This window comes from Pteropus alecto, unplaced genomic scaffold, assembly GCF_000325575.1.
Source record: "Pteropus alecto unplaced genomic scaffold, ASM32557v1 scaffold50, whole genome shotgun sequence".
Taxonomy (NCBI): Eukaryota; Metazoa; Chordata; class Mammalia; order Chiroptera; family Pteropodidae; genus Pteropus; species Pteropus alecto.
In genome coordinates this window covers 4,144,977-4,163,445 of record NW_006431918.1, presented here as the reverse complement: position 1 = coordinate 4,163,445, position 18,469 = coordinate 4,144,977, and the positions used below count along the sequence as shown (strand labels likewise).

The 18,469-nt window shown below is 34.9% G+C and overlaps 1 protein-coding gene across 4 annotated transcripts in view; it reads right to left on the bottom strand.

Moving 5' to 3' along the window:
* INTS9 (integrator complex subunit 9) overlaps positions 1-18,469 on the bottom strand; it is an 82,222-nt gene that overhangs the window by 47,938 nt on the left and 15,815 nt on the right. For all 4 annotated transcript variants that reach the window (XM_015585124.2, XM_015585125.2, XM_006906238.3 and 1 more), the window contains 2 exons: positions 7,572-7,699; positions 1,789-1,849 (listed from right to left, as the gene is read on the bottom strand). In XM_015585124.2, coding sequence (XP_015440610.1) covers positions 1,789-1,849; positions 7,572-7,699 — 189 coding nt within the window. The remainder of the gene's footprint in view (positions 1-1,788; positions 1,850-7,571; positions 7,700-18,469) is intronic.

Sequence of the window (18,469 nt, the reverse complement as noted above, 5' to 3'; positions counted from 1 at the left end):
ACCTTGCTAGAATATTTCCTCCCCTTGCCTTCCACTGTAAACTCTGGTTCTTCTCTTTACATAATACCATTTAACCAGTGAAAGGGTGAGCCAAAAAGAGACTGAAAACAGTTCTTAATTACAATGCACCTGCCCACTGAACACAAATGAGCAATTATGCTTAATGGGAGAAGACTCCCAACTTCCTTAGGATGAGGTTAAAAATGATTAAAGACAAATCATGGAAAATTTCAAAGCTCTGCCTGATCTTAGGCTAGCTTCGTAATCTTCTTCTCCATAATGCTACTATCTGGGGATTCCTACTTCATATGACAAAGCCTCCTCTGAGGCTGTCATCCTTCCTCGTCTGGAGAAACATATTTGCCATTCCACACACTTACAATGTCACTGTATTTTATTCACCACTCCCTTCTAATGAAATGCTCCCGCATACACAAGCAAGTCATCGTGCTCACAATGCACTGGTAATGGGATGCTTCTGAACCTTTCACAGGGAACAATGATTTACAGCCAGCAGAAGTGTTAGGCTGAAATCAGGTGCACAGGTTCCTGAATGTCACATAATTTTACAGTTGAATTGTGAGGGAAATCTCGTTTCAAATTATGCATTTGGCTTGATCTTGAGGTTGAGGTTGGGGTGCAGTTCACAGGAATTAATTCGTAAAAAGAGCACCTCTTTATTTAACTATATCTATTACGAGAAGGAAATGCCTTATTCAGATGTATCATTTTAAGGATCTTTAAATTTAGTATTTCTGTGAAACTTGGGAGAGAAAGAATGATTTAGAACACTAAGAATAGCATGGATGCTTTATAGTTTTTAACCTACTTTTATCTGATCTTTTTTTTAGTATACAATTTGACTACATCATCATTAACATTTTTGGTACCTTTGGTTTCTCATTTACAAGTAAACTGCCTAAATACAGATCTGAGGAAGGATTACTGTGAAGATAATCTAATGTCAAAAATTTAAAAGCCTGGGGAAAAAAAGAATTTAAGTCATTTACTTTAGGCTTTGTTAGTCAGTGATTAAAATCATAATAGAACCAAATCCTAGATTCTTAGAACTATGTCCTTTGTTTCACAGTCTATGAGACTGTCCATTCTAGGCTACCAGGAAAGGCTGGAATAGGATCATAGATTTTAGTCTGGTAGGCCATCTACTCAAATTTACCGAAGAACGTGTTTCCCTCCCAGGCAGTCAAGAACACACTGCCTGGGAAGTTAAACGCCAGCTCCTCAGTCTATCCTTCACACAGTGGCCAAAGTAATCCTATCAGATGATGACACTGATGACACGGACCTCCGGCAACCTTCGTGGCCTCTTATTACGCAAATAAGACCCAAATGTTTTACAATGCCCTGTATGACCTGACCTGTGACACAGCAGTTTAAAACTCACATACTTGAGGATTTAAAAGTTATTAAAAATGAAGTTTACTCTTCCCAGTCATAAAGTCAGTGGAATGCTCTAATAAGTATCACCTCTGAAACTCTGATCACAATTATAAAAATAATAGTTTTCTTTTTGTGGTGATAAAATGGATTTGCAGTAGTAGTTATTAGATTTTTTTTTTTTCACATGAGAAAATTGGACCTGAATCTAAACAGAGATTCTCTAAAAGGCTCTGAAAAGGCTCTTAATAATCATCAAGTACTAAAGACTCTACATGGATCTTGGGATTTTTTAGGGAGAATATGTGGGGTGGGGAAATGAGCCAATCTGTCACCTTACTATTGGGAGGGCTTTCCATTGGGTGTAGCTATGCGTCAGTTAATCATTACCTTGTCCAAGAAAACATTTCCATCCTTTAGGGACCAGCCAGGAAGATTGGACAGCCTGGGACTGCAAAACAAAATATTAAATTATCCTAGATTATAATCCTCAGTGATTTCAAGTTGACTGTACTGTTTCCATAAACATAAAAACAACTTGAAATTATTGGCAACAATGATCACCCAAAATATTAAAGAGATGAAAAGTAACTATGTTGTATCAAACTTGAGAATTATGTAGCAATGGAACATTAAAAAGCCAAATAGTTTAGTACTAAATTGGGAAAATTACAAGAACATTATGCAGAACAATAAAGAACAAAGAAAGATGAGACAATGGAGCATTTTATAGCTTTCTAATCATTGCCTCCGACTTCACCTTGCTAAGCCTGAGGGGAAGGCCAAATGGGATCATCATACATGGATGAGAAAACAGACTCAGAGAGGTCAGGCGCTTGGGCAAGAACACTCAGCCGCTTAACAGCCAGAATTCACTGCAAATAAAAATACCTGAATTTTAGTCAAATCCACATTCTGGATTCACTGCTCATAAGTGGTTTAGTTACTTGTCACCTGTGGCTTAAGTTTACAATTTTGGAAAATGAAGTTAGTCTTCCTAAGTTTTACAAGATGACGCTATATCTAAATGAATAATTTCTAGAAGGTGAAGTTAATTTCATGTGTATGTTACATTTAAAAAGTCTGGATTCAGAAATCACTGACTTCTGGTAATCTCAGGATTTCGCTGTGTGCCAAAGATGAAGGGCCACAAAACTGTGTCACCAAAGTTCCAATGAGTTAATGACTACATCATAAAGTCAGTAAACTTTAAGCTATGAGAGAGAAAAGGGACTTAATACTTTGCTCTTAATGATTACAAAATTCAACTGTAAAATTACGAGCAGTGAAGATATTAAAAAAAATTATGATTATAAATGAATACATCTTTGCATCCACTATTTAACAATAGTTTCTAAGGAAAAAATGCCATTAAAAATGTTATAGTGAAGAAAAACATTTATAAGACCTGTTTTTTAAAAAAAATAAGTAAAATATTCCAAGAAGTAAATAAATAAAATATGACATTTGTAAGTAATCTATCACCCAGAAAAATAATGAAAGGTAGACTAAATATGATATGCAATTCATTTTCCCTTTATACTTTTCATTTTTCCAATTTCCTAATTTGAAATGTGTTACTTTCATAATCATAAAATAATAATGAAAGAGGCATGGCTACATTAATTCATTTAAAAATATTTATAAAACTTACTCTCAGAAAAGTATGCCAACTGCAGCAATATGACAGTAAATAAAATAATCCCTGAGTTTTAGGAGTTTACACTCTAGTACAGGGAGATAGTGAACACCAATTACAATCGAATAAAATAAAAGCTGTGATGAGGTAAGCAGAAGGTGTCATGGGCTCACACAGAAAGGGCACTTCTGACAGTGTGGAGTGGTGAGAGAGAGCAGAGAACACGAGTTATGAGGTAAAGATGGAGGAGGTCTTTCCAGAAAGAGGAAAGAGGGAAAGGCCTCATCGTTTGGAGCAGTGTTGTATGAGAATGAGGTGTTCATCTTCACTCATTCACTAAAGAATCTTTATTTATGTATTAAGAATTTAGGTGCTGGTGATATGACCATGAGCAAAACATATCTGTCCTCCTGAGGAGGCAGGGAAGACAGACATATGAAGTATCACAAAAATAGAGAACAGGCTGTTAAAATGATGAAGCGGTGTAGTACAAAGCACCACAACGTTCCCTGATGAGGGACTGGTCTAGGCAACGTAAAAAGGCGTGTCTGCGTCTGTGGTAACTGAGTTGATATCTGGACAGTAGTAGAGTCAAGGGGAAACTGGGTCAAGGGGCAGAGTTTGGAGAGAACAGAGAAAAAGGGCAGCTACAAGGAGTATTTTCCTCCTCTCACTCTTGCCGGCCTTTGGATGGACATCTTACATAGGTTATTCAAACGAAATTTCAAGGTCCCATATACTCCCTCCCCTTCATCCAACTAGAATGTCATCTCTGTGTCCTTCTTATATAGAAACCAGAGTCATAAGTGATCTGAGAGATGAGCTCCTGCTAAGTAGGCTAAAGGAGTGTGAGATGGGAGAGAAGAGTCTTCTGAGCTGAAGGAACAATTGTGTGACTGTCCAGGGCAGGAGATAAGATTTCTTCGAAACTGAAAGGCAACAAAGAGCAAGATACTAACAGGACAGGCATAAAGCCAAATATATCAAGATGAACTTGGTATTTATCCTAAGAGCAATAAAAAAAAACACAAAGGTTTCAAACAGGTGAGAGGCAAGATTTGTATTTCTAATAGATGGTTCTGAAGAAAACTGACATCATGTGCCTACCAATAATATATACCACCATTTATTTGGCATTTCTATCAAAAAATAATCCCAATCTAATCACGAGGAAACTTCAGACAGACCCAAATTGAAAGATGCTACATAAAATAATTGGCCAGTACTCCTAAAAATGACAAGGTCATAAAAGACAGACTGTAGAACATTTCTAGATTAAAGGAGACTAAAGGCATGACAACTAAATACAGCATGTGATCTGGACTAGACCCTGGACCAGTATTATTGTTTTTCTTTTTGCTATAAAAGGCATTATAGTGGAATATGAATTGGTATAACTTGGGAAATATGAGTGAAGTATACATCTTAGATACCAGTATAGTATCAATGTAAGTTTCCTGACCTTGATTACTGTATGGTGGTTCTGTAGAGAATGTCCTTCCTAGAAAATAGGCACTCAAGTATTTAGGTGGTAAAGAAGCATCATGTCTGCATCTTTCAAATGGTTCAGGAAGAAATTACATGCATACATATAAACAGAGAATGGCAAAACAAATGTGATAAAATGATAACAGTTGGTAAGGATAAGTGGGAGCTGTCTGTACTATTCTTGCAACTTTTCTGCAAATCTGAAGTGATTTCAAAATAAAAAGTTACACAAAAAGATGACTCTGGATTCAGATAGCAATTAAACTGAATTGAATTGAATTGAACTGAACTGAATTGAATTGAGCAAAGAAAGATACTTCTGGAAAAGAACTACATGGGCTGCCAGAACTGAAGAAACTGATTAGGAGACTTTAGCAGTAATGCTTGTAAAAGAGGGTAATGATTATGGCAGCACTGAAGAGAAGTGACTGAATTCTAGAGCTACTTAGAAGGTAAAAATGACAAGTCTTAATGAATGACTGGATAGGGGAGTGAGGAGAGGCACATCTCTAAGCTAAATCCCAGTTTTTCTGGCTTTTCTAACAGGATATCATTTACTAAGATAGGGTACTGTGTGGTAAGATAGGTCTGAGAGGGTCTGCTCTCCTCTTCTGGACCAAGTCTAATCATGAATTCAGTCTGGGGCACACTGAGTTTTGAAGTGCCTTCAAAGGCACATCCAAGGCATTTTGGATATATGAATCTGGCACTCAAAAGAGAATTATTAATTAAAGAGATACATCTGTAAGTTATTGTTTGGATGTTTATCAAAGCCCTGAGCTTTTATTAAATTCCTTTGGTGGAAACGCTGATGGCCAAGCACTGGATGTTGGAGAATTCTGACATGTGATGGCCAGTTAGAGAAAGACGACTCTCCGAAGTAGACAAGACAGAAGAAGAGTCAGAGTAGTAAAAGGAAAACCAGGAATGCATTCTCATGGAGGACAGTGTTGCTGAATGACCAAGTACGATGAAGGCTGACACCTGTGCATCATAGCTAATGACACGGAAGTCATTTGTGACTTCAGTGAGAGGTGTTCTGGTGGGTGGTGTGGGCAAAGCACAAACTGGAGAGGAATTAGCAATGCTCAAGTTGAGAGAAGGCAAAAAATAATTTTTTTAAGTTAGAAATGACTGAACATAATTAAATGGGAAGGACTGAGTTAAGATGGAATGGTTCATGATAAAGGAAAGACTATAATTAATAGCATGATGACTCTGAGATGGTGAGAAGGGTTGGAATCCAGAGAAGATAAAGGGATTCATTCATATGACAACTATTTATTGCACAGCTACTACAGGCCAGGAACTGTTTTAGAGGATATAGTGGAGAACAAATAAAATCCCTGCCCTTATGAAGCCTATCTTTTAGTGGGAAAGAAAGATAATACATAAGCCAAGTATATATACATATATAATGCAATGGTAAGCACTACACAGAAAAACTAAAGCAGGATGAGGGGAAAGGAAGAAACGGGGTTACTATTTTCACTAAGTATATCTCCAAAGTTTCTGAACTGAGGAAAGTAATATACTTCTGGAAAAGAACTATAAGGGCTGCCAATCATCTCGCTAGTGTAACCTCCCTCTGAGAGAAAACCAGTGACAAGAGGAAGGCAGAGTGGAAGTGGATTCTAATGCTGAGCCCGGATCATGAGAATATAAGAATTAGATAAAGACAAGAATCAACAGGAAAAGGAAAACACGTAGTAGGATGGTTTGCCCTATTTAGGTTTTGAACACCTAGATAAGTCATGACCCCACAGAGCATTTGGCCCCATTTGGGAAGCCCTCACAGTAACATGTACTTTACATTTCTTAGTAATTATGAAAATGTATAGTTGTATAATGAAACTGTCAACTGTATAATCCTTTCTTCCCTGACAGACTATAAGCTCCATGAGTAAAGGAAAGTTGTTTTGTTCACTTCTGTATCCCCCTGTGCAGCACAAAGCAGATTCTTAGTAAACACCCAGTGAATAAACATTTTAATCTTTGGTGGGAAAACAGACAATAATTTCAGGCTATTTTAATATGAAATAACTCATCAGTCATTTTTGTCAAAAAACACGTGATTCCTACAGTTGTGCGCACGTGTATGTGTGTGTGTGTGCATTTCCTCTTTTGTATAATATCTGTGGATGGTAAATGTATTTCTAAGTGCTGAGTGTGATTACAGCTCAATTTTATCAGCTTTGCATAAAATGTAAGCTGAAATTATCTCTGACCTTGTCCTCATCACCTTATTGTAGCCCTTACCTCAGAAAAAAAGAAAATCAATGGTTGATTTTTAATTATACTTTTTCTTGACAGTTCACAGGGTTATCATTATGAATAATCATTGTACCCAGTGATGTCTTCGGGAGTGAATGAGATACATTAGATGGCTCACCTAGCTTGCTATGCTTTTAAGCTCTTAAATCTGCCCTTGTACGGGGTATCACTTTTTGCTACTGGGAGCATATGTGCTTCTAAATGTTACCACTTCTTTTAAAAATTGCTGCTTCTAAATAACATCAAACTCCCTAGATGAGGTCTTAGAAGAGTAAACAGTACTGATTGTAGGCCTAGGGTAATCTATCTGCTTTACGACATAGACTTTGGCTTCATACACGATTCTATGAAATCTATAGTTGACTAGTATAAAAATAATGCATAGATACCTATCAAAAAGAAACGTCAGGCTCTATGATGTCAAGCCCCTGCAAAGGCAGTTAAATGATTTTGAAATTCAATTTTTAGGCTCATCAGCTGACCATTTATCAGCTCTTTTATGAATTAGAAAGAAAGATATATGACCTCACTTGCACTGAGCAGTTGCAGGAATATTTTACAGAAGCTCAGAGTTATAATAAAGAAGTCAATCAATAAATCAATACAACACTTTCCATCAACCCAGCCAAAGGAAATTATTTTGATGAAGAACATTTTGAAGAGAACAAAGTAAACTTAGGACAACACACAAGGTACTGGTAACCTCTATATTAACAGGTACCATCTTTCAGCAAACTAAAGCTCATGTTGTCTCAGATGCATCAGCACATACCTTTGAACAAGTGGCAAAGGAAGGAAATTGAGGGTGGAAGTCATGTCCAGTCCACAGTCCAACATAATGGTGGTCGATTTGAATTTGAGCACATTGCATGGTAAGGTTGGGTGCCCCGACAGGCAGTACTGAAAAAAATTAAGTCATTTTCATCAATAATCAATTATAGAAAAAGCCTAAAAAGTACAGTAAATTAAGTAAAACTGATCATCTCTCATAAGAACAGTGTGTAAATCCAGAGAACTTTCTATGTGGCTTTCTCCTTTTTACAGTTCTGAATATCACTTCCCCTAGCTGTTCAAAACACTCACGCATCTCATATCATATTCTATTTCTCGTAGGGAACCAAGTTATATCTCAAGCAAGCGCAGTTTTGGAGGGGCCGTAATTATTTTAAATAGAAGGTTTCTGGGCTACAGTTACCTGCTCCACTCTCACATGACACTTCCAAATTCCCACTATCTTCCTGCACTTAAGTACACTGCCTAAAGCTGTGGAAGTCAACTCAATTCTAAGCTGGATCCTCAAACTATGCTACAGGTTTGGTTTTCTCCTCCTGTAAATAAGCCAAGTGATTTTCCTCAAAGAGGAAATGGTAGGGAAGGGGTAACAAACAAGTATCACTATGGGGTGATGGCTCAGCCTTGTCAGAAAAATGATGCAAAAGGACAAGTGACTTCCCTGATGTGCAGATACTAAGCAGGAGTGAGGGACACCTACTACCAACCAATCAAGAGTCTCTTGTCTGTGATAGCAGACCTCAGAAGTCAAAGGGGCACAAGTCACCGTGGAGTTTCAAAGGTAAATGATGAAGCAAGACAATACACTGACCTCAAACATTTCTCATGTCCTCTCCTCAGTGTAGAGGGGATGACGGATATGTCACACTGAAAATTATTTATCTGGGATATACTGTGTGTCACCTTTCTTAATTTGATTGCTGCTCTGAAGAAAATAAATGAAAGAAAAGGGAGGGGAACAGACCTTTCTCCCCTTTTAAAGTCATTCCATAGAAGCCTCCCTTGAATAGCAAAGCCCAGAAAATGTAGGGACCAATGTTCTTAATCCTTTGATAAGCACATTCTTTCTGACTTAAGTTCAAGTCCAGTATAAGTCAAGGTAATGTGACATCAATGCTTGGCCCCACATAGCCACAGTAGTTCAAGCTAAGTCATTCCAGGTATTTCTTGCTCTGTTGGTTCTGTCATAGGATAAATTCCCTATTTTCCTCAAGAGGATATTATAGGGGCTGATGATGTTTTAAAACTGTATGTTCCAAAAATGGTAAGTCCAAGAGCCAAAAAATTATAGGTATTTTGCAAGCTTCTTTATTCCAAGTTTATGTATGATGATTATAGTTTCTAAGTCAAAATTCACAACTTGTGGTTGGAAAGGGTACAAAGCTACTTCTAATGAAAATGATAAATTATTTAAAATTCTAATTGTCCTAAAAAAAAGTCCAGGATACATAATTTGGGTAATTGTACTTTTCGTAAGTTCATTCTTTGATAGGAATCAGAATTACAGAAAAAATTTCCCTACTAATTAAGGCAGAGATATCCATCCTTACCTCCATCCACCCACCATCTGGCTCCCCATTGCTAGCTTGGTCTTTATGCCTAAGAATTATTTGTTAAAGACAAACTGTCTCCAAATGAACACAAAGCATCATGTTAAACTTGCCCCAAACATAACAAACGTTCTAATAGGAGCTTTCCTATATTTCTCTTTTTTAAAAAATCAGATATTCAGAAAAACCTAAAAAGAAATAAAATGAAATGTATATAATGGTTATCTCTAGGTGGAAAGAATGTGGTGTAATGTTCTTCTTTCAGCTTTCTATTTTTTTCCAAACGTTTGACAATAAGCATGTACTACACTGTATTGGGAAAAAAATGTGATTAAAATCAAATTGAAAATCTAGTCAGTCATACTGAATGACAAAATCTTTATCTTCATTTTAAACTCTAAATTATGGATTACGAGTTATAGCAAAGGACAGAAGATCGACATGCAAAGGTGCTGCTCAAACAATTTGAGGCAAAGACAGATTGTATTTGCTCCTGTTATACCAGGATAAAGAAAGATGAGGAACATTTTATAAGGGATCCATATCTGAATGGAAGGAAGATTTTCAGAGCATCTACTAAAGGACTGCCAGACCTTGATCTCACGAGCCCCATTTTTATGGATGAGTAAATTGAGCTTTAAACAATTGAACTGCTCGTCTGTAAGAGCCAAAGACACACAGCAAGGTCCCGACTCCAAAGATCCTGCTCATGTTTCCCAAAGTGCACACTCCCATTGGATCCACTGAGTCTCCTGAGACAGAGTGACTGGCCCACATCACACAACCAGTAACTCAGGCAGCTACAAGGTTCCTGAAGTTTGTCTCCAGAGATGCTGTTTGCACTTTTCTAATATGCTGCCTACAGTCACCAAGCAGGGTTCTGAGTAAGGGTTCTGAGACTAATACATGAAAGCATTAACTAATCATGTGATTTTAATTTTAAAATTAGAAACCTCTATTACAAAAAGCTTGAAAAATAGCAGAAAGAAATATATTACCCACAATCATCTTTCTAATCTCTGTCTTTTGTCATATTTGTAAAAGCTGTAACTTTAGCGCATACACTGCTCTGCATGCTGCTTTAAAAATATGTGACAACTTTTCTTTGTCAATGTTGCATCATGCTTCATTTTTATTAGCTGCCTAAGTACATATACTATCGCTTTTTAATCATGCCCTTACTGTTACACTTAGGGTTGTTTCCAGTCGCTCCATTACAAACATGGCTGTGGTGATCACTTCAGGGCTTAAGGTTTTTTCCATATTGGACTATTTCTTTAGAGGATTCCCAGAAATGGCATTAACTAGGTCAAAAAATATGAGCATTTTATGACTCTTAAAATATGCTGCCAAAATGTTTTCCAAAAAAGGCTGTTCCTATTTACAATGTCATCAGTAATATATCAGATGTTTCCCTGCTTATTCTCATCAGTATTATGGTCAAAACTATCTAGAATCTACATCAAAATGCAGCTGTAATGTTAGCAGTAGCTATCTAGAAGCAACTAAATAGCCCTAAACAGAAAAGTCAACTACTTAATAAATGGCTTTAATTTTGAGAGGCAGTTTAGAAAAATGATTTAAAGCAGAGGGTCTGAAGACCATCTGGGCTCAACTCCTGATAGTGCTCAAAATTCATGTGTGATTTTGGGAAAGTTACTTAATTGTGCAAAGACTCAGTATCCTCATTGGTAAGATGCAGTAAAAGAAGCCACTACCCTCCAAAAATTGTGAGAAAGAAATGAATGGGTAGAGCACCTGACACAGAGTATGCATTTCAGAGAAGCAATTCTATTCTACAGTAGTATTCACTAATGCCTTAGACATTTGTATATCCCACAAGACTAAGTAAAGCAAATGAACAATTCTACAAATACTATCCATTGCTAGTCTGCTCTCCAGGAAGATGCAGTCCCTGCTGAGTACAAAGTGAATATTCTAGCCAACATAAGGTTTTACAGTTTTTATTTTTTTTCTAGCGTATCAAGCATATAGCAATGCTTTCAAGTTAATTTTATTTCTACTTAATAAGAAAGCTGCAGGTTTTGTGTGATTTACTAACTATATTTCCTTGCGTGCCTGTTGATCTCTTTTTTCCACTGAATGAATGAAATCTGGTTTCACAACTTACATGTTTAACATATATATGCACTGTTTACATTTTGTGGATAATTTTATCAGTTATACTTAGTATATCCTTCTCATTCTGTTACTTTCATCAACAAACCTTTATTATGGAAAATTTCAAACATACAAGTAAGCAAAATTAGTATAATGAACTTCTACTCAGGCTGAACAACTATCCATATTCTGCCTTTCTCTTTGCTGCCTTCCTTTTGACATTGACATCCTTCTGCAGAATAGCTATTATGTTGACCAACTTATCTAATCTCTGAAAATATTGTTTTCATAAATAGTCCTAACTTGATCTCTTATCCACAACTGGAACAAAAACACAAGTTCATTTTCCTAAATTTCCTAGCAAGATTCATTAAAAGTGATTCCATTCACCTGTATTCTTGGTTTATAATACCTCCAAGTCCTGTGATAGTTTGAATATATTTCTGAATTCTCTATTTTGTCCACTGATCTTTGTTTTTGTTTTCCATTTTTATCCCCAATGCTATAAAGTTTACGCCTTGTAATATTTTCAAATAAGTTAGAGTGACTAGACTTCAATTATACGAAACTAATTTTCCCAGGATGTAAGTGGAGCTATATTGAGTGAATGCAGACATTTCTCTGAGCCAGAAGCAATGCACTGCTTTTTTTAAATTAACTTTATTTTTTTCTTCCTTTACAGATTAAAATGTTTTATTAAGTTTAAAACAAACTATTCAATTATCATAAATGTATATCTTTACTTTTCAATTTTTATTTAATTTCTGCTCTAAGTTTTATTGTTTGATCTGGCATATATTTTAAATCTCCGCAGCTGAATGTGAGGCTGATTAAAATATACATTTAGGCTACAGATCTGTAAGTGATGCTCTGGATGCACTTTACAGGTTTATATTGTTTCCAATTTACTCACTTCTAAGTATTATGTAATTTCCATTGTGAATTCTTCTATGAAGCACAAACTACTTAGAAGTGTGAACGTGCTGCATGTTTAGTTTAAAATCCAAATATATAGGTAGTAATGGTTATCTTTTGGTTATTGATTCTAATTTTATTGTAGTCAGAGAATAGAATTTGTACAATAATTTTTGGATATTTATTGAAACTTGTTTTGTGACCCTGTACACTACAGACAATTGACATTCTACAAATGGTCTAATGTCTATGGAAATTGAAAATATATAATCTAATTGTTGTATACAGAGTTTACTATCTTATTTAAATCTCCTATATCCTTACTTGCTTGAGTCTTAGAAAAACTTGTCTATTTCTCTTTGTAATTCTGTCAGATTTTGCTTCATTTATTTTGAGGTTACATTGCTAGGTATATAAGAGTCAGGATTATTACTAGTGAATAGATACTTTTATATCATTATGTAATACTTTTTTTGTCCTAAAACCTATTTCTAGGTTTACTTCTAAATAATATAGGTATACAAATTTTTCCTTTGGTGAATCATTGTCTCATGTGTTTTAAAAAATAAAATTATATACATATACAGAGTTAAAAATGAAAGTTTTGCAAGCTATAATAAACCTCATAACCCCAATTTGAGATGCAACTACATTTGAGTCTTTTGGCTTTTCTTACAGCTACCTCTGTATTTCTCAATAACATGGTTATACTGTTATTTCTTGATTTCTTGGGTTTTAGTTATTAGGTATTGTTGATTTTTTTAACACTATGAAAGCTATCCATAAGTTAATGCTTTTGCTATGTTCTATAGCCAAGATATGTAAAAGGATTCCCTATCACATTCAAATAAATGCACAGGAAGGCAATTCCCAAATTCCTTGGACTAGATAAAAGAAATTTAAAAGAAAAGAGAAGTTGGTGTAACAGATTAAAGTACTGATCAGTACCATTATTAAAGTACAATGTCATGGTTTAATTCTGTGGTTTTTTTTTCCTCCTCAGTGCGACGTAAATAAAAGAAAGATGTCTCTTAACAGTATTACAGTCAATGAATTATTTTACACTATTTTTTATAGTTAATGATTATTTACCAACATTTTAACTAATTTCTTTGCTCATTAATCCTTCTTGTATCTCATTTCTTCCCTTGCGTTTAACTTCCCTCTTCTTGAAACACTTCCTTTAGTATACCACCTTCAGTGATGGTATTCAAAAAGGGAACCTCTTAGATATTATCGCTCTGGGACTTCTTAATTTTGACTTTACTCCTCAACAGTGATGGTGATGGAATTATAGGGTTGCAAATCACCTCAGAACACTAAAGATATTATTTCTCTATCTTCTGGCATCCATTACTGCTAATGAGAAATGTGCTGCCAGTCTAACTGGTGTCCCGTCATAGGCTGCTGCTGCTAAAATCTTCTCATTGTTATTAGTGTTCTGATCTTTCATTAAGATGTGCATAGGTATGACTGACTTTTTCTTTCTTCCTTACTTCCTTTTTTTAGAGTTTATGCTTCCAACATATAACTCGCCTTTCACAACTGTGAAAAAAACTGTCAGTCATTATCATTTTGCATATCGTCTCTCTCCCATTCTAAAGTTTCAATTAGTGGAATACATACTAAAGGTATGTTGTAATGTTTCATTTTACTCTGTCTTTGTAACTATATTATCCTTTCATACTTTGTTTTTTAGCTCTGTATAGTGCATTCTGGATACGTTCTTCAGTTTGCCAATTCTTCCTTTAGTGGTGTCAAATGTGCTACTTAACTCACCTACTAATATTTTCTTTTCAATGACTGTTTTCATTTCTAGAAGTTCTCTTTTTAAATAGCATCTTGTTCTTTTCATTAGTTTGGTATCTTCACATAACACTTTAGTCACTTTAAAATATTAATTTTAGGATCTCCATCAGATTGTACAAGTGTCTGAAGTTCTTGAGTCTGGTTATGTCTGCTGATTCTAACTCATGGTAGATTTAATTACTGTTGTATTACAATATTGAATGGTGAGCCCATCTCTGGTGGGGCTGTATCTGTGGGAATCCTACTGGATAGGGCAGATCCCCAAGAAATATCACCATCTTGAAATCAATTTTTATGTTGATTTCTCAGTTTGAATATCCAAACTATAGAGGGGAGCATACAAATCAGACTTTCAACACTCTCAATACACTGGCCCAAACTCCTTGCAGAGAAAATCTTTACTGCCTTCATGAGCAAGTGAATGATATTTATATTTTTCTAGTACTCCTTTCATTGAGGTACACAGCACTTGGGGGTTTCTGGTTATTGATTCTGAAATATGCTTTTCTGAATGCTAAATCTATTACTATGAAGACTCACATTATAACCTCAGCTTTCAGCAAATCTAATATTTGAAAAAGCTGCTATGAAGATAAATATGACAACCAGCCAATTTAACCTCACAGAAATCTTCAAAAGCAATATGAACTACTGTAAACTTCGTTAAAAACAAAAACAAAACACACACACAAGAATCCGGGAAATTAGTAATTTGGTAAATTTGGAAATTAGGTCACACGGCAAACTGAATTTTAGTAAATTGGCTTTGAGGAAGAAGTCTGTCTTTTGCAAAAATAACCATGGGCTAAAATATTATGTTTTCCTTTTCCCTAGTCTTGTTTAAAGTAATTATATTATACATCGTTATTCTGATATGGTGTTTATTAAGTGTCAGGTACTCTGCAGGAACTTCACAATTAACTCCGTTAATCCTAAGAATACTCTGAGGTAGTAATTATTTTCTCATCTTACAGATCAAGAAAATGAGGCACAGAAATTATGAAACTGCACATGATACCAAAGCTGTAAGGGAATGCCAGGATTTGAACCCAGGATAGTGAGATCCAGAGAGTGTACAATGAACCACACCAAATACTGCTACACAGGGAGAAAGAAACTGTCAGAGACCAAAAACACGCCTCCCCCATAAAAAACCCCCACAAACCTTACAGAGATGATGTGCTCTAAAAGGCCACTTGGAGTTGATAAAGAATGTAGACTGAATATATAGTCTAGTTGTGAACAATGAAAATTAACTGGCTAATGTAAGGCAAAGGCCCCAAGCAGATTAAATTATTAAATTGGTCTGCAATCAATCATAAGCAGTAATTTTCTTTTGTTGGGTTTTCCCTTCCACTCAAAAAAACAAAAAAGTGATAGGATTGATTCTCTTACTGGAGTTTTATTGCTGAAACTGCCTTTAAATATCTATAATATAACCAATAACCCTGGGTTGAGTTAATGCCCAAAGCTCTTTAATCTTGTTTGGGAGAACTGCACAGCATCAAAAAGGAACTGGTTTTCATAGGCAATAGTATTAATAAGTTGTAAATGACTTCACCAATTTTTTCCCTCTTTTTCCACTTTCTCTAATAAACCAACTCATATGCCACTGTGGAGATCTATGAACAGAGAAGAAGGTTTAGTTTACTTTTCCCCCTGTGGGAAAAGTAAAGAAGTGGCATAAAGAAGTGACTTTGGTTGTTTCTGATTCAAATACAACATTAAAAAAAATAAAATAAAAAACTTTTAGCAAACTGACTTGTGTAATGGTTTTGCTTCCTGGTATATTAGAAAATCTATTGGTATAATTCATACAGAAATGAATATAGGGGAAAATAAACTTCAGTAGATTCAGAAAATGTGTTTGAAAACACTCAACACTGATCCAAGGCAAAAGAAAGGCATTTTCTTTAAGGGTTTCTCACCAAATCCTACATCACAGTTAATGATGAAGGATGAGAATTGGTTCAGCTAAGAACAAAACAAGGATACTCACTATGACTGCTTAAATTCAACACTGTACTGGAAATGCTATATAACGCAATAAGACAAGAAAAGTAAAAGATGAAATGATTAGAAAGAGATAAAACTGTCATTGTTCCCAGATGATATAATTAGAAGACATTCTAAAAACATGATACAATTAGAAGACATTCTAAAACTATTACAATTTTAATAAGAGTTCATCAGGGTGCTGGATACAAAAATCAATGTACTAAAATTAACTGAGTTCTTATATGCCAGCAATAAATTAGTAAAAGTAATAAGAATTAAAATACCATTTATATGGCAAAAATATAGATATCATAGAATAAAAGTAAAAATAGAAATGGAAGTGTAAAATCTTTACCAAAAAATTATAAAACTCTACTTAAAGGTAATGTTAACTGGACAGGAAAATAAACTGTTGCAAAAAAAACCAGTAGTTTTTACTAATCTACTTTTTTTTAGAACTTAATTGTACAGGGAAGTATTTGAGATCTTGCTCCCCAGCATATATCATCAGTTTGGGTCAAATAAATTCTAACAGTAGGATGTTACACTGGAATAGCTAATGGACTAATGAAATAGGAGTAAATAGTTCAGAAAAGAGGCACATACCTACCGAAGAGTCTGACATGTGATAAAAGTAGCATTACCAATACAAGGTGCTGGGAAAGTTTGCAACCCATTTGGAAAAAATTTCTTGAGGAATAGAAATGAGGACAAAATAGAGGTCAATAAATAAAGATATAAAAAGATGCTCAATATCTCTAGAATCAGAAATATGTAAAATAGGACAGTAATGAGTAAATCTTAGATTGGCTAAAATTAAACAGAGCAATGATACTAAATGTTGGAGAAAATGCAGTAAAAATGGAGTATAAACAGGTACAATCACTTTGGAGAATAATTTGGCACTACCTAATAATGCTGACTGTATAGCAATCTTAACATATACTAAACTAATGAAAGCATACAGGGGTATGATATGCATCGACTTGAGGAAAGTAGTAACCCTTGGAAAGGGAGGAAAAGCAAAGGTTGTTGATTTTAGCTTTAGATATAACTTATGTCTCTAAAGAGAGGGAAGGGGATTTGACCTCTCCTCTCCTCCCAAAAAGGGTAAACCATTAACATCTAACGTTCATCATGAATGCGAGACTGTTTGTTCTATGTTGTTGCCAGACATCCCTGCAGATGCCAGAATTATGTAATACACCTTTCCTGCTACTGTGAAAATCTGTAGTGCTATTTTCCTTATGACAAAAGTCTCACGGTACAAAAATGAAATCTAAGAGATCATATTGAATAAATATTTTACTATTAGTATAGCATTTGTTAGTTATACTTGCTAGTTCTCAAAGAACTTGCTCAGTAGTGATAATGGCCCATAATTTTCATTTTGATATTACACTTGTCCCGATGCAAACTGAACAAGACTTAAAACTACTGACGTGGCAATGGGATAAAGTGAGAATGCTACCTCATGAGAAGGATGATCCAAAAAGATATGGCCTGGGGGCGAGGGAAAGAAACAAGGTAACTTCCAGATTTTTAAAATTATTGAGATTATGTTGATAACTTTAATGAACATCTTGATGTCTTCTAGTCTTATAAAGTATGGCGAAACACTTTTCTAACAAGATTTGGCAAGTCTTTATAATTTTATAAAGTATGGCAAAACACTTTTCTAATAAGAGTCAGCAAGTCTTCATAATTTTATGATAAAATTTTCAAATGATATTGATAATTATCTAATTACCAGAAATGTCATATTAATACGATAGCTATACTTGTAAAATATACATATTCATAAAAATACACATCAATGCTAACACTTGAAAATGAATTCTAAAAATAAAAGTAGACCCTGGGTTACAGAGGAATAGGAATTGGAAATTTCATTGTATGAATTACCTTCACTATTAATAAGAATTACTGACAAATACTTTTTATCCAGTATTTAATTAGTTCCTTCCTAACAACTGAATATTATTAATACCGACTTGATTGTCAATGCCCAAGATCACATAGTTAATAATAGACTGAATTCGCACTCAAACCAGCACAAGTTCTAAATGCTTTCTCTTAAATCATTCCACTAATATATTAGGAATAAGAAAAACAATGAGAATGTATTATGCAAAGAGCAACAGATTTATTATGGATAAGATAGCTGGATAGAAAAAAAAATCTAAGAATCTTAGAAATAAAAGTAACTATAGTTTTTCTTATACATCTTTTCTAACTTCTCACTTAATGTTGTTTCCCTATTATATCACTATGTAATCCCTGCTATGTTACTTCTAAGGCAGACAGCTTGGAATAGACCAATAAGGGAGAGTATTATATTAGTCAATTCAGACTACGGACACAGTCATTTTCATATCCCTGAGAAGCTGTATACTAGCAATAAAATCCACAAGCTTTCATTTTTTTAATTTAGTTTTTTCCCCATAGTCTAGCTTATGCACATCCGATTCTTAGCTTACATAAA